Source organism: Zea mays, chromosome 1 (genome assembly GCF_902167145.1).
Source record: "Zea mays cultivar B73 chromosome 1, Zm-B73-REFERENCE-NAM-5.0, whole genome shotgun sequence".
Taxonomy (NCBI): domain Eukaryota; kingdom Viridiplantae; phylum Streptophyta; class Magnoliopsida; order Poales; family Poaceae; genus Zea; species Zea mays.
The window spans coordinates 156,207,249-156,223,441 of record NC_050096.1 but is presented as its reverse complement, the minus strand read 5'-3'; the positions used below and the strand labels follow the sequence as shown (position 1 = coordinate 156,223,441).

At 43.7% G+C, this 16,193-nt stretch overlaps 1 protein-coding gene across 1 annotated transcript; it reads right to left on the bottom strand.

The window, feature by feature from the left end:
* Positions 1–7,686: 7,686 nt before the first annotated feature.
* On the bottom strand, positions 7,687–13,859 carry LOC100285676 (ribose-5-phosphate isomerase). Its single transcript, NM_001358286.1, has 4 exons — positions 12,913–13,859; positions 9,884–10,238; positions 8,449–9,040; positions 7,687–7,953 (listed from the first exon to the last, which is right to left on the bottom strand). The coding sequence occupies exons 1-4, from the start codon at positions 13,848–13,850 to the stop codon at positions 7,934–7,936; spliced, it is 1,905 nt and encodes a 634-aa protein (NP_001345215.1). The 5' UTR covers positions 13,851–13,859; the 3' UTR covers positions 7,687–7,933.
* Between the last annotated feature and the right edge of the window lie 2,334 nt (positions 13,860–16,193).

The window sequence follows — 16,193 nt, the reverse complement described above, 5'->3', positions numbered from 1 at the left end:
TTGGAACCCACTCTAGAGTAAGACATCAGGAAAGGTCAGAAGGATGATGAGAAGATCAACGAGATCCGGCAGCTGATCATAGATGGGAAAGGCAAGGATTTCCGTGAAGATGCAGAAGGAGTGGTATGGTTCAAGGACAGACTGTGTGTTCCCGACATCATATCGATCCGGGAACTAATTCTCAAGGAAGCCCACGAGACAGCATACTCCATACACCCTGGTAGTGAGAAGATGTACCAAGACCTGAAGAAAAGATTCTGGTGGTACGATATGAAAAGAGAAATAGCAGAGTATGTGGTTGTATGTGACAGTTGTCAGAGGATTAAAGCAGAACATCAGAGACCTGCAGGTTTGTTGCAACCGTTGCAGATTCCTCAGTGGAAATGGGATGAGATCGGAATGGACTTTATAGTCGGTTTGCCTCGCACTGGTTATGACTCCATCTGGGTAGTAGTGGACCGTTTGACAAAGGCAGCCCATTTCATACCAGTCAAGACCACCTATAACAGTGCAGTGTTGGCAGAGTTATACATGGCTCGGATTGTGTGCTTGCATGGCGTTCCGAAGAAGATAGTATCAGATAGAGGCACTCAGTTCACCTCTCATTTTTGGCAACAGTTGCATGAAGCTTTGGGCACACACTTGAAGTTCAGCTCAGCTTATCACCCGCAGACAGATGGTCAAACAGAAAGAACCAATCAGATTCTGGAGGACATCTTGAGGGCTTATGCTTTGCAAGACAAGATAGGTTTGGACAAGAGATTACCATATGCAGAATTCTCTTACAACAACAACTACCAAGCCAGTTTGAAGATGTCACCATTTGAAGCGCTCTATGGAAGGAATTGCAGAACTCCATTGCATTGGGACCAACCTGGTGAAAGACAGGTGTTCGGTCCAGATATTTTGCTTGAAGCCAAAGAGAACATCAGAATGGTCCGAGAGAATCTAAAAGCAGTGCAGTCCAGACAGCAAAGCTATGCTGACACCAGAAGAAGAGAACTCAGTTTTGAAGTGGGAGACTATGTCTACTTGAAAGTGTCGCCTATCAGAGGAACCAAGAGGTTTGGAGTCAAAGGCAAGTTGGCACCTCGCTATATCGGCCCGTATCAGATTCAAGCTAGACATGGAGAAGTGGCTTATCAACTCAGTTTGCCAGAGAACATGTCAGTTGTGCACGATGTGTTCCATGTGTCTCAGTTGAAGAAATGCTTGAGAGTGCCAGAAGAGCAGTTGCCAGCAGAGGACCTTGAAGTTCAAGAAGATCTGACTTATATTGAGAAGCCAACTCAAATTCTGGAGCCACCAGGTCGGGTCACTCGGAGAAGTACCATCAGGATGTGCAAAGTCAAATGGGGTCATCACTCAGAAGAAGAAGCAACCTGGGAAAGAGAAGATGATCTGAGAGCCAAGTACCCTGAACTCTTTTCTAGCCAGCCCTGAATCTCGAGGGCGAGATTCTTTTAAGGGGGATAGGTCTCTAACACCCTGATTTTGGGGATATAAAATTTCTTTCTAATTATCACCCAAAATCATGTGTTACTCTTCCTTTTCTCACTCTAGGCTTTCTCTCTCTAGATCCTCTCTCCTTTTTCCTTTTATTAGAAATAGCTTAAACTAGTGGAGGTTAATTATCTATTTTTGTCAAAACCCTATGAGTCATGACATGTTGCATCATGCTGAGCTTAAAATATTCTTTGAAGTGTTGCACAAGTTTAAATTGATTTGAATTTAAAACCTAGTTTGAATTTGGATTTGAAAACCCTATAGAAAAGAAATAGAAAAGGAATTAGAAAATCCAAAGAAAAAGAAAAAGAGAAAGCAGCCCAGCTGGCCCATTAAGCCCAGCCCGCGTGCGCCCGCGCCCGCGCGCCCTCTCTGCCTAACAGGCGAGCCCCACCTATCAGCGCCAGTTTTCCTTCACCCGCGCGCTCCCCTTCTCTTTCTCTGTCTCGCGGGCCCAGATCGCCAGTCGCCGAGCCGTTCCCCCAAGCGTCCCTCTTTTCTCTCTCTGCACCGTGGGCCAACCTTGTCCGTTCTGCCTTCCCCGAGCCCGCCGTGGACCGGCGCGTGCGCACTCGCACGTCGCCGGGTTTCTCGGCCACGACGCCCGTCCACGCGCCCAACCTTCTTTTTATAGCCCCACCGGCGCCCTGCGCACAACCCCCGCCTCATTTCGCACACCTTCACCCTCTCTCGCGCTCTACCCTCGCCGCCAGCCGCCGCCAGAGACCCGCGCCCGCGTTCCCGGCCATCCAGCTCGACGGAGACCGCTCCAAGCCTCGCCGAGCTCCGCCCTGAGGTGAGACATCCGTCCCCGTGCCCAATTTACCTTATTGCGCCCTGTGTTCGTCCAATTTCGCCTTCGTCGGTGCTCTACCGCGGTGGTCCGCCGTGCTCACGTGGTGGCCGGCCGATTTAGCCCGGTCTAGTTCAGCAGAGTAGTTTCCTGTGTCACCCCTGCCTCTTCTGAAGCCAGGCCAGGCCTTAGCACGCCTTAAGTCCCCTCCCCGTGGCCGGAATCGCTCACCGGAGTTTCTCAGGCCCGCCCGAGACCTCCTCACCGTCGTTCTCCCCACTCTGCCCGTGGATTCATGGCCATGTCCCCGCCATCGAGTTCGCTGTGGCACCCTCTTCCCCTCTGCCCAACTCCGGTGACCCTGGAGCCACCGTTAGCGCTCTTCCCCTCGGTCGCTGACACACCCTGGCCCGCCTGTCAGCGCTCGCCCGCCAGCGCGCGCGCGCCCTCGGCCGCAGATCTAATCTCGGTCGTCGGTTTCTGATCTAACGGTTAGATTCACCCGATAACCCTTCGCACGGTAGTTTTCTTAAAGAGACCCTCGGTTTACTAGAAATCAACCCGTCGTCCCTGGTTTTCGCGCGCAGACCCCTGTAACCTTTCAGATTTAGCCCTAGACTTTTATTGAATCACAGAATTAGCCGTAATTTCACATTTTGAATTCCCAAACTTGTTTATTTCATAACTTTTGCATATGAACTCCGAATTTAGTGATTCAAATTGCAAAATGTTCATAGAATTATTCTCTGTTTAAATAAAATAGGTTCACGTACTGTCTGCACACTCTAATTTTTAGGATTGAATATAAACTAATGTAGATGTATGTTTTATTTATTTAATAAAATAAATAAAAGGAGAACCTTATAGATTTAAACTTGCTTAAACTTGTGAGATTAATAATATGTATTACATAAGTTCATCTCTATTTTAAATTTTAGGTCACCATAAAATAAATTGTTCTATGATTATGTACTTGTAAATAACACTTAGGGAAATAATAATCTATTTTGAAATAAAGTTAATGTATGCCATAATTTATGTTATACTTTGAATCCATTATCCATTATGTAGTATTGTGTCTTTTTAAGATGTGTTCCAATGTTTGTACATGTTTGGTGAGCTGTTCATTTGTACTTTCCAAATGTATTGAATGCATGCTCGCTTTATTTAGACAACGAGCAGTCCGAGTTTCCTGAGTGTGTTGTTGGAGACCTCCCTGAGCAACGACCTGGTGAAGGCAAGTGTCATCTGACCTATTATGTCCTACATACTTTATAATTCACTGTCCCGCATTACTTTATGAAACCTAAGGATTGACTAGTCTGTATTCACTCATCCTTGTTTACCTTTTTGGGTTATCATGGTTAGCATGTTGCTCTTGCTTTAACTTAATCAATGAACATGATGTGAACATTTATGATACGATACTGTTATCCTGACTATGTGGATGACCTTGTGGTACCTTAGGGGACTCAGGCCTTTTTCCTGAGTACCTCTCCGTAAGGACCTGTTCGTGGAGTGACCACCCGGGATAACAGCGCAACCATGAGGGTGGGACGCCCTTAGCTGATTAATTAGATGAACCTGGGGGTGTAGTTGGCTTTGCCGGAGGGCCGTCAATGGGAGTTGGGGCGTATTGCTCGCTCTGCCAAGGTTGGGGTGCAAAGGTTCTTTCAATTTGGTTTTGTTAGTCACCCACCTTGGGGAGGTGTACTGCATTTGTACGACATGCGAAACCTAACGAGCAGCTATGCACCAGGGGAGTCTCTGTAAAGGCTACGTAGTGAAACCTTGCCGACTCACCTTGGTAGTGTTTGAGGGTTTGATCGACCCGAGGCATACAGGGATCACGACTTGTGGGTAAAGTGTACAACCTCTGCAGAGTGTTAAAAACTGGTATATCAGCCGAGCTCACGGTTAAGAGCGGCCTTGGGATCCTCTTTGATTAGAAGAACTTTGGATACTTTTATGATGATGGTTAATAATGATGTTGTAAAACCTGATCTCTGGTATCTCCTCGTTTGAGGAGGTACTTCTGGGTAATAACTGGGTTTATTACTAAAACTTGGCTCTACTAATAATAATAAATACTTGACTAACCTAAAAGCAACTGCTTGACCTCAACCCCACATACAGCTAGTCCACTTTAGCCAAACAAGACATTTGCTGAGTACGTTGATGTGTACTCACTCTTGCTTTACACACCACCCCCACCCCGGGTTGTCCCCAGTGTTCTCAGTGCTCAAGAGGTGATGCTAGCAACACTGAAGATTTCGAGGAGTTCTAGGAATATGACGAGTTCTAGTTCTTTCTTAGTGGCAAACCCCCAGTCAGCTGCATGTGTAGGCTTAGCATCTACGTTTCTTATTTCCGCACTTTGATAATTATGTTGAACAATGGTTATGTAATAGACTATGTGGATGTCTTGGACATCTTGATGTAATGAAGTACATTTCCGCTATTTACTTCGAGCATTGTGTGATGATGTCCAATTATGTAATCGCTGTGTACGTGAGTTTCTGATCCTGGCACGTACATGGTTCGCATTCGGTTTGCCTTCCAAAACCGGGTGTGACAGACTCTAAGCACATATTCAACCTTCTTCCACTTCCACCTGGGTGTGACCTGGAAAACGTGCTATTACAAAGGGAAACAACTTCCACGCATCAGATTGCTAATGTATATCGTCTAAAGCTTTCAGACAGGGCAGTTATCGCTTATTACCTCCGTTCTCGAATATTTGTCACTCGCTAGTTTATTTTTAACTAAACCATGACAAATAAAAAAGAACATATGAAGTATCAAGTAAGGTAAATATCACATGGCAGTTATCACCCTTCTCAAATGTCAATGAAATTAACTGGTCAGAATACCTTGACACTCTGCAGGTTCACCCCTGCCAATGAAAAAATAGGCAAAAGAATGCGAGCACAGGGTCGACCATCTGTTTCAAGGACAAAAGAAATAACAAATGAACACTATACAGTTCCACGCCTGCAAGCCTGGAAGGTTCTTCAGTCATCTTAGCATCAAGGGCAAGGCCCAGGAGCAAATCGTATATGGAGCAGCAGTTAATTCCTAATGTCATCACACAAACAAACAAAAAACTCAAAAGAGTTCCTGGAAGAAGAATGGGTTAGCTAATCACCTTAATTTATACAAAAAATATGCTGGAATAGTATCAAACATGAATTCTGATGGCCTGTCAGACAAGATAATGAGGGCTCGTTTGGCAAAGCTCCGCTTCATGATTCTCTAACTCCGAGAGCTGATTCTCTAATAGAGTGATTATGAGTGCAGAAATGAATCTATTTGATGAAAACCATTTTACAAATAAGTTGTGAAGTGATTAATGAGATGTTAGAGAGTGGGGAGTAGGTTGGGAGCGGTGGGAAGCAGGTTAGAGACTAGATTCACTCCACTCCCACCATGGAGCAGTCCAAATTTTTACTGTTTGGCTCTGCGTAAGTGATTGTCGTTAGGAGCGACGCTCCCTGAAATTTCATTTTGTTCATTACCACATCCAATTTTTGTGATATCCTGGCTCTAGTGGATGGCGATATCCTAGCCAAAGGCTTAATAGAATTAATAGAGTACTCATACCAACAAGGTGTATCTTCTTTTTTTGGAAGCCTGTCTCAAAAGCACCTCTAGGTTAAGCGTGCTTGGCCCAGAGCAATCTTGGGATGGGTGACCGACCGGTAAGTTTTCCCAGATGAAGCCTGTCTCAAAAGCACCTCTGGGTTAAGCGTTCTTGGTCCAGAGTAATCTTGGGATGGGTGATCGACCGGAAAGTTTTCTCAGGTGCGCATTAATAAAGACAAAGTGCGCACAAAAGACTCGTGTTGGTATATGGGATGGAATATGGTCATATAGGGCTGCCAGGAGTAAGTACCACTGATCCGGGAGTGGACGGTGTATTAAAAATGGTATCTGAACCGACCCTCGCGATTTCACGAACGTGTGTGGCCTAAGGGTTCGGGTATATGGCGCATAACGCATGTGGGCCCAGAGTGGTCACATGACATGGTATATAACGACACTAGACACACAGACGAGCCAAGGGGAGAGGTTCCTGGCTTGGGGTTGACCGACGAGGATGTCAGTATTCTAAGGTGGTGGATTATGATATCATGGCCCCAGTGGATGGTGATATCATGGCCCAAAACTTAATAGAATTAATAGAGTATTCATACAAGGTGTATCTTCTTTTTCGGAAGCCTGTCTCAAAAGCATCTCTGGGTTAAGTGTGGCTTGGCTCGGAGCAATCTTGAGATAGGTGATCGACTGGGAAGTTTTCTCGGGTGCGCATTAGTGACGATAAAGTGCGCACAAAAGACTCGTGTTCGTCTATGGGAATGCTAAATGGTCCTAGAGGGCTGACGGGAGTAAACACCGTTGGTCTAGAAGTGGACGGGGTGTTACAATTTTATTGCAAATATTAAATCAATCCTCATAGTATACTGGAAAAAATTAATTAAAGATTTATGCACAGAACGCTAGAGGTATGTGTGCTTTGGTGATGGAACAATGTATAACTCACCCGTCTGACACAAGGTTAATAGATACACATATGGAGTTTTGATTTAAAGAATCAATTAATTCTAGGTAAGGTGGTGTATCATAAGTTTATTTGTTAGAATGAACTTATTTTTTATAGTATCACTAATTATTAATCTATGAGAAATGAAATAGTGATGGATCAACTCATTCCATTTTACAAACCAAACAAGAAAATGAGGAGTAAAAAAGTGAGAAAATAATAGACTACCTCGTTTCTCAAACTAAACACGATGATAATGGATCAGGAAAACATCAAATTATCTAGTGGCTTACACACGAATTTAGCAAATTGATTAGCACGGACAGAACTGAGAAGTAACAGATTTCAATATATGACAATTGTAAAGCTCTGTAAAAGAAACTCAACCTACAGAAGTAGGACAGCTTATGTCAAAAAAGTACTCATGGGTAAGGCGTGTTTAAGACTAACGAGGCCGGGAATCTGAAGCCTGGTACTGTTTCAATCAGCAACAATTACAATCCGGTGATTCACCAGCATAAAACATCACCATCTACTACAATATACATTGCAAAATTAGCTGCTTTAATTAAGGTGCTGTTTGGTTCAGTACCTGAAATGGTAATAGGAATGGAGTGGGTTACCACCGCTATCTGATAGTACATTGTAACCGTTGCCTTATTTTGTTTGGTTAATGTGGAAAACGTGATTAGCTCCCTTTACAGCGTTTGGTAACACTGTTGGCTGTCGGCCAGAATACCTACTAGCGATCTGGAAATGCTGCAGCCTGATATGTGAAAATTGCACCATGCTGACGTCTAGCAGTAAACAATACATGCAACAAAAATAACAGAAATACTTCCATATTTCAGACCATTATCCATGCTGCATCACCATGTCTAATGAAGAACATGAAGTTAAGAAAATACTTCCAAAAATTTATGGAACTTGCACATCCAGAAATCTGCACAAACTTGAATATGCTAAGAAAATACTTCCAAAATTTTGTATTCCAGAAATTTCAGACCATTATCCATGCTGTAAAATTGTTCCAACTTCAAATGCTTCACAGATGAACATTAGCTTATCAGAACTGATCATCTCTTCAGCACTCAATTCTTTTGAGCCTCATCTAATGAAGGACAAAAAATTCAAATATAAGCAAAGTCATAGTCAAACCATACATGTAGTAATTTGTACATGCACATTTAGATCCATACAACAAGCATCAGATATTATCCATACAACAAGCATCAGATATGATCCATACAACAAGCATCAGATATGATCCAGCTTTTTGATTAAAACAAAAGAGTGTTAAGATTTATTAAAACAAATCATTATCATTAGGGTCCTCTTTAGTTAGGCTTTGAACTAAAGATTGTTTTTGATCTACTAGAAGACTCACAACACCCTCGCCCTGTTTTAGCTGTTTTTTTCTTTAAAAATTGTCACTAATGGCACTAACAGCTAGAAAGAACAGCTAGTACAAAAGGCTTGAGAATGTGGCCTCCTAATGGCACTAGCAGCTAGAAAGAATAGCTAGTACAAAAGGCTTGAGAATGTTGCCGCCTAATGGCACTAACAGCTACAAAGAACAGCTAGTACAAAAGGCTTGAGAACTTACTGGCGAGCATGTTCAGTATGAACCCTCTCCTTAGAGTCTCTGGAAGTGCAAAAAGCATGGTCATCTGGTTTGGCACATTCACAAACACACTCGCTGCCTTGACAAGCTCAGTACTGGTAAATCCCAACCTAGTCAGCTCAGTTATAGATTTTTGTTGTAGGACTTGCATTGGATCCTTATGTGCAGCCTCCTCTTGGAGCTTAGCTTCACGCTCCATGATTTCAGTCATTTTTCCAAAGTGATTTGAAGCGTTCTTAAGATCATCACGAAATTCACCTAACATATCCAAAAATGGGTCACTTGACTTGCGAACTTCATTTCCTTTGTCTCGCTTCCTTCTCTTAGAGGTTGATGAAGTAGAATCAAGTAAGTTCCTATCTGAAGCCCATCGTGGTGTTTCTCTAGACATACTATCTTCTTCCACTTCTCGATCATGACTCTCTTCCAAAGTTATTTCTTTCTCCAAGTTTGAAATAGCATCACCAAGACCTTCAGCACCTTTTCCTGTCGCAATGTCCTTCCCATATATAGCGGCTAAGGTATCAAGGTGTGGGAATGAAATGCCATATAAGCCCTTTGCATCAGGATGTCTCTACAAGAAATCAATTTAAGAAATCAGTACAAACAAGTAACAGTGGTTTGCTTATAGCATTCCAGTTCTAGAATCAAATCCCAGAAGTAACAAAAGCAACTAGTAGTATAATCCCACAAGCTGCTGTGCAAGAGAAAAAAATATTTGGCTTCCTGTAGCTTTTGCGTTGATACTCTATACCTAAGCCTCTGTTGTGCACAGCTACCCCTACACAGCATGTCACCTTAGCTCCTACCGTGGGGCAGAAGAAGCATCAACTCACAAACCAACATCTTCCTCTGCTCATGTTTGCAACACGCCCTGCTGCATGTGTGGCCCTGTTTGCAACAGCCAACTTGAAAAAGGCTGGACAGTTAGAACTAGCACAAAAGCGCACTGAAGATTTCAAGTGCTTCAAAGTTAATAGGCCCAGAAGATTTCAAGCCAAAGAATTAGGGGAGAAGGTTTAGAAAAAAATGGCTACGAGGTCTTTGGTTGATTTTTGAGATCTGAATCCTTTTTATTTGCGCTATGTGCACACCCGTAGTCCCATACTACTATAGTTTCTGGCGTTGGTTGAAATGTTTTGGAGAATGAAGCTCAAAGAATTAGAGAGATACAAAGCTTTAAGATGGCAGGAGCATGATGGTTAGGTAGACATGCAGTGATGCATAGGTATAGAGTATCTAATTCAGTTAGACTAGCACAAATTCAGTTAGACACTTAGACTAGCTTAGCAGTTAGACTAGCACAAATGTTCAATATCTAATTCAGTTAGACTAGCTTAGCAGTTAGACTAACAAATCATTGACAATCCTAAACCAAATAATTTCACATCATTGAGCATATGTTTAAGTAATTTACCTTACAATGGTCCTCATATTGTTGCTTCTCACATTGTACCATCTTCCTGTTCTCATCCCAAGAAAACCCACTATTTGCTAGCATAACCTCAATTGCACCATACTTTGTTCTAAAGTGTCTGACCCTAGACTCAATATGTGGAACTGCAGTGAGGCCACAACCTGGAATTTTTTCAGCAAGTGTAGCTTTGAGGACAGAAAGATAACCATTCTTGAAACTACCCTCACTTTTCCACTTTGGATCAAGGGATAGCTCAAAGAGTGCCTTCAACAATGCTTCATCCTCAAAATAAGTCCACACCCTTTCACTTTTTCCTCTTCCACGCGTTGAAGTTGAGCTCACGGCTTGATTCATCCTATAAGAAGTGTTCGTTTAAATCAGTTTACAAATAGCTTAGAAGAACATAATTTATACAAAAAACAATAGATAAACACAAACCTTGGTTAGACCTAGAAGCTCTATAGCTATTGTACATCCCTTGAGCAAGAATATTACGAAAACCAGTCCACTTGTTAGACGTTGATACAGCTGTGATAAATTTTGGCTCACTAATTTCTCCTTCCATAACTTCAAATGATGGCTCACTAATAGTTGTTTCCTCACACTCAAGTGGGTCTCTAGCCATCTTTTGCAAAATTAAGTTGTGTAAGAGAGTGCATGCCATTATTATTCGATATTGTGTCTTGACTGGGAAAAAGGATGGAGAGTTGGAGACCTTAAAATAGCCCAGCGGCCGTTTAGCCTTCCAAAAGCTCTCTCAATAATATTTCTAGTTCTAGCATGGCAGTGGCACAAGTTAAAATTCTATGGTCTGTGGTGGATTTTGCATTTGAAGCCTCCTAGATGATATCTTTGACCTTGGTATGGCACTAAAAAGCCATTTGCATTGGTGTAACCAGCATCGACAAGATAATAGCATTCTTGAGAGACTCTTAAGCCATTAGACCTTGAGATAGCATCTCGAAGAACACGCCCATCATCTGCATAACCCTCCCAACCAGGTAGAATATATATAAACTGCATATCTATCTGGTGCACAAACTCCTAATACATTTGTCACAATGTCTCCCTTTCTAGATCTATACCTCCCCTTCAACCTAATTGGGACAGTAACCTTCACATGTGTACCATCCAATGCACCCAAACAATTCTTAAAATGCTTCCACCTAAAATCTGAGCAATCCTCAGGTATTGGTTCAAGCTTCTTAAGTAGTACTTGGTGAAGTTTCAGAATAGCTAGTAGACATGAGTTGAAATGCCGGACTAACGGTCTCACCACTTCGGAAGAAATAACCACCTATTGCTCTATTCTTCATATGATGAGACAACATATACAAAAATACTGCTACAATCTCTTCTATAGGCATATTCCTAGTGCCCTTCAAACCAGCCACATATCTAAGCATCTCACACAATACATCAAACGTTCTCCTATCCATGCGAAGCTCGCTTATACAAGGAACATCACTCGCTTCTAAGTTCTCTAACCCTTATCCTTCTCTCTATTCTCCAACACTTCCGCTTATACAACATTAGTAGTAGTGCCCAAATGTAATAAAACATAAACATGAAAGAAGCCATCATATTTCTGAGAACCATTTTTCTCTTCCGTGTTTGGGTACTTAAAAGAAGATGAGCCATTAGATGTACAAAAATAGTATAGGGTTTAATGATGAGAACCACAAATATATGCACTTAATAAGCAAGAAAAGTTTTCAAAAAATGAGAACGCCTGATTTTTTTAACAAAATATATAGCACAAAAATATATATTGAACATTTGGGATAATGAAATAAACCAAATAGATTTTGCGACTGAGGGACTACATCGGTTTCCTATTTCTCTATGGATATAACACCTTCAAATACACGAACATATATAATTGCTCAAACGATCATATCAAATAGTAGGAACACGCATATCATGCTGAAACATATGCCAACAAAAGGGTTTTGTCATGCTACGACGACAAAACACAGGGCCCCATACATGCGCTGCGCCTAACTTATTGATGCACATGCAATGTATGGATCGAATCGATTACTGGTTTAATAATGCAACTAATATGCATACTACTAGTAGTCCAAACTAACTGGCTAGCTAACTGAGTCTTTGCCTGTAGCTAACTGAATCTTTGCCTCTAACTGAATCGATTACTGGTCTTCGTCACAATTAATATATGCTGGTTATTACAGTCCGGAGGACCAAAGTGGACAGTGCTTCTTGGGAGGCTAGACAGCAAGAAGGTCAATCCTGAGCGAGTCACGCCGACGAACAGGGCCGAAGAACAGGACCAGAGGAGGGAGAGGACAATCCTCACCGACGAACAGGGCCGAAGGAGCACCGCTGTTGACAGACTTGCAGCACGGTGGTCGTCGACCGAACCTGCTCCTGAGCGAGTCACGCCGCACGAGGGGAGGTCAGGAGGAGGAGCGCTGCGGGATCCATCTCCAGCAGGGCGTGTAAACAGTCGTGCAAAGTACTGTTTTGTACGGTAGATTGCACTATTTACAGAGTGCAGTTTGAAATAGAAAGTGAGATAGAGAGTGGAATAAGGAGTCTGCTGGAGAAAGACTAAGGAGCGGTAACGAGAAGCTACCCTCCGTATCCGGTCACAGACAGTGCAACCCAATACGGGCCGTCCCAACCAAACGCTCAATAATGGGAATGGGTCACGCTGGGAATGCATCTCAGGTTTGAAAACGACCAAACAAACAGCTCTTAATACTCCCTCCGGTCAGGTCAGCCAAAATAAGCTAGAAGCAAGTCAATCTTAGGTAGTGTTTGGTAGGAGCCAAATAGAACGGAACCGTTCTGTTCCAGTTTTAGCTGGAGGTAGTTGCATGAGAATCACCAGAAGGCAATGTGTGATAATATTGGAGGGATAATAAATAAGATATATTGGAATCACCAGTAGGAAAGATATGAGATGATAAAACAAAATGATGGTTTCACAACGGTAACGAGCAGAACTTAGGTAGCTGGATCACACACGGACGCACACATACAGGCTACTTGTAGATTATTACTTCTTCTTGTTGATGACTGTGACGGTGCCGTCCTTGTTAGCGACGATGACTGTAGTGGCCATGCCAAGAAACATGCCATGCTCGATGACGCCGGTGATCCGGAGCAGACGATCGCTGATGTCCAGCAGGTCGCCGCGGATACCGTCCTCGAAGAACATCTCCACGATGTAGTTGCCGTTGTCGGTGAGGAACGGCGCGTCCGAGTCCTCCCCATTGGCGGCGGGGACCGTCCTCAGCCTGGCGTGGAAGCCAGGCACTCCATCGAACACCTTGCGGATGAGGCCGAGCGTGTGGGGCGCGCCGAAGGGGATGACCTCGACGGGGACGGCGCCCGTGCAGCCGAGCCTCGGCACGAGCTTGGACTCGTCGACGATGACGACGAACCGATCGCCGGCGCCCTCGATCATCTTCTCCCGGAGCAGCGACCCGCCGCGGCCCTTGACGAGGTTGAGGTCCGGGTCGACCTCGTCGGCGCCGTCGATGGAGAGGCGGATGCTGGCGCCCGAGGCGGCGTCGAGCGGAAGCAGCGGGATCCCGACGCGGGCGGCGTGGGCCTCCGTCTTGAGGGAGGTGGGAACGCCGGCGACCCCGGGCAGCGCGCCCGCGCGGAGGAGGTCGCCCAGGCGGTCCAGCGCGTGCGCGGCCGTGGAACCCGTGCCCAGGCCCAGCGTCATGCCGGACTCCACGAACTCCACCGCGCGGTGCGCCGCCACGCGCTTGAGCTCGTCCTGCGTCAGATTCCCAGACGGCTGCGGAGAGGCGGCGGCGCTGCCCATGGTGAGGGGCGGTGGCGGGAGCAAGGGAGGCTTGGACCTTGGAGTGGCGGCGCGCGTATCTACAGCAGCCGCAGTTTGTGCACAAGTGCAAAACGCTTTGGATGGACGGGACTGGGGAGAAGCACGAGCGCCGAGCGGGCCGGGCCGGGCCGGCACATCCATCCGGGAATCGGGATCCGTTTTGCCCTAGCTAAAATTGGTAAATTTGGAGCAGATTAGGACAATGTTTCACAAAACCATAGCTTTACAATACCATACTTTGCGGACAATACAAAAGTTTTGGCTGGCTCTAAGAATATCATAATTTCGAGAAACATTGTTTAGGTATAACATTATAAACCATTACCATAAAAATTTTAGTTTTGAGTGAAGTTTTCAATACTTCAAAAACATCATGGTATCTAAAATATTATGATTTTAAAATATAGTTTTTAAAAGTGCAACCAAACATTTTATGGTATAAAATACTATGGCATTTTTATAAACCATAAACTTGGTATTATCTAGACTCCCTTGCGAGAAAGTTAGCTAAAGTTGTTGCTCTATTTACTATAATCAACAATAAATTGGAAATTGACATATTGAGGGTGTGTTTGGTTTGGCTTTTGCCCCATAAAAGTCAAAAGCCAAATCAAAGGGTTGGATCAAGGAAACAACTTTTTCTAAAAGCTGACTTTCTCGCAGTGCAAAACTAAAAATATCTGTGGACCTGTTTTTAGTGGCTTTCGGATGGAACTGTGAAAACATATATCGAAGAACTTTTAACGACTTTAGTGGTTTCCACCGAACGGTTTTTAGCTTTTTAACAACTCACAGCCCACAACAGCTTTTTCCACAGGTCACAGCTCACAACAACTTTTTTCACAGCCACAGCCCAACCAAACAGACCCTGAAGCTTCTATACATGATGACTATTGAAGCCACATAATGAAATATTGAAGCTTCTGTACATGATTATGATGTTGATGCCTTTTAGATATAGCTTATAATTTTCAGCGGATTGAGAGATGTTGCTTCTCAGGATTTTCTACAGCAACAATGAAGAATATCAAGCCATTCAACTGTATTCAATTGTATCATAGCACGTGTTGCTAGATGCTGACATACACATAGCTACACATTAGGAAATAACAATGAGATAAAATATATATATATATATATATATATGCCTTCTTTACCTTTACTACTATAAAGCATCAGTTTCGACGGTCGTCCTGCGTCACGCGTGAAGCCGTAGGTTTATTCCCCTCCAGCTAGCAGTGGGTCGATACACTATAGGTAGGCTGTAAAAACCATCCAAGCCCCTATTAGTGGATCATTGCCCTACTCCCAAACCCCTATTAGTGAGCCATTACCCCATAGATGGGTCGAGACCACCCAAACCGTATACAAGAGGAAGTTCCCAAAAAATCATGTGGGACTCCTTTCTCCAAGCTCTTCATCTTCATAGCTCAACTCACAAACACTTGCAACTCAGCCGCAAGTTTAATCATGTCCGCTATCGTCTAACCTCGTTATCATGTTCGCTATCATCGTAACCTCGCTACCCGCAACTGTCGTGGCCTTGGTTTCTGGCCCAACCTCACCCCTTGGATCTGATGGTCAACCTAGCACACAGGCATGAAGAGGAAGACTCGATCAGTCGATCTTCACAGTTCAAGGTTTCACCAGTTGGCTCAAAGGACGAGAAATTACGACTTTGCAAAACAAATCAGTTTAAAGCACCTGTTTTGGTCAAACTCCAAAAACTCACCCTTTTCTCATAAGATAACATTTCCCACATAAGAGAGTAGTTTTTGCAATAAGAAGGTACCTCTTTGCTATCAAGAGGGTTTTGATAAAAAGACAAGTTAAAAAGCTCAAAAACTTTTTAAAACTCTAAGTGGTGGTTGATCTAGTTGCTTTGGCCTTAAATTTCTCCCTTTTGGCATTAAGCACCAAAATGGAGAAACTAGCGGCCTAACCTCAATGCCTCACCAAAAATAGCAAATGAAGAGCAAAGGCAATGAAAAACTAAGGCAATTTGGAACAAAGTACATTGATACTGTTTATGCAGTGGAAGCTTCTTCCTTTGTCCAAATCCACCTTTTCCCTTTCAATCCTCCTTTGAGACTACATCAACTTAACTCAAACAAAACATCAGGGACCTCCCTAAAAACTGGCATGTCCCTGATGTGGTTTTCCTATCTACCTTGTACCCGAGATAATTAGAGTTTGAGTACCCAATTAGGTCAAAGGTAGACCCTTAGGATACCAGAGCCTAAAGTGAGGCATGTGAACCAAATATCTCAAAATCCGCTTCACGGGCGCAAGGTGACATTCCTTATGGTCAGATTGAAATCTAGCACACATACATACGGAAAGCATAATATTCGGTCTACTTGCACATAAATAAAGCAAGGAAGCTATCATAGACCAGTGTACCTTTTGATCTACGGACTTACCTCCAGCGTTGAGGTCCAAGTGTCAGTTTGTTCCCATCGACGCCTTGATGGGCTTTGCATC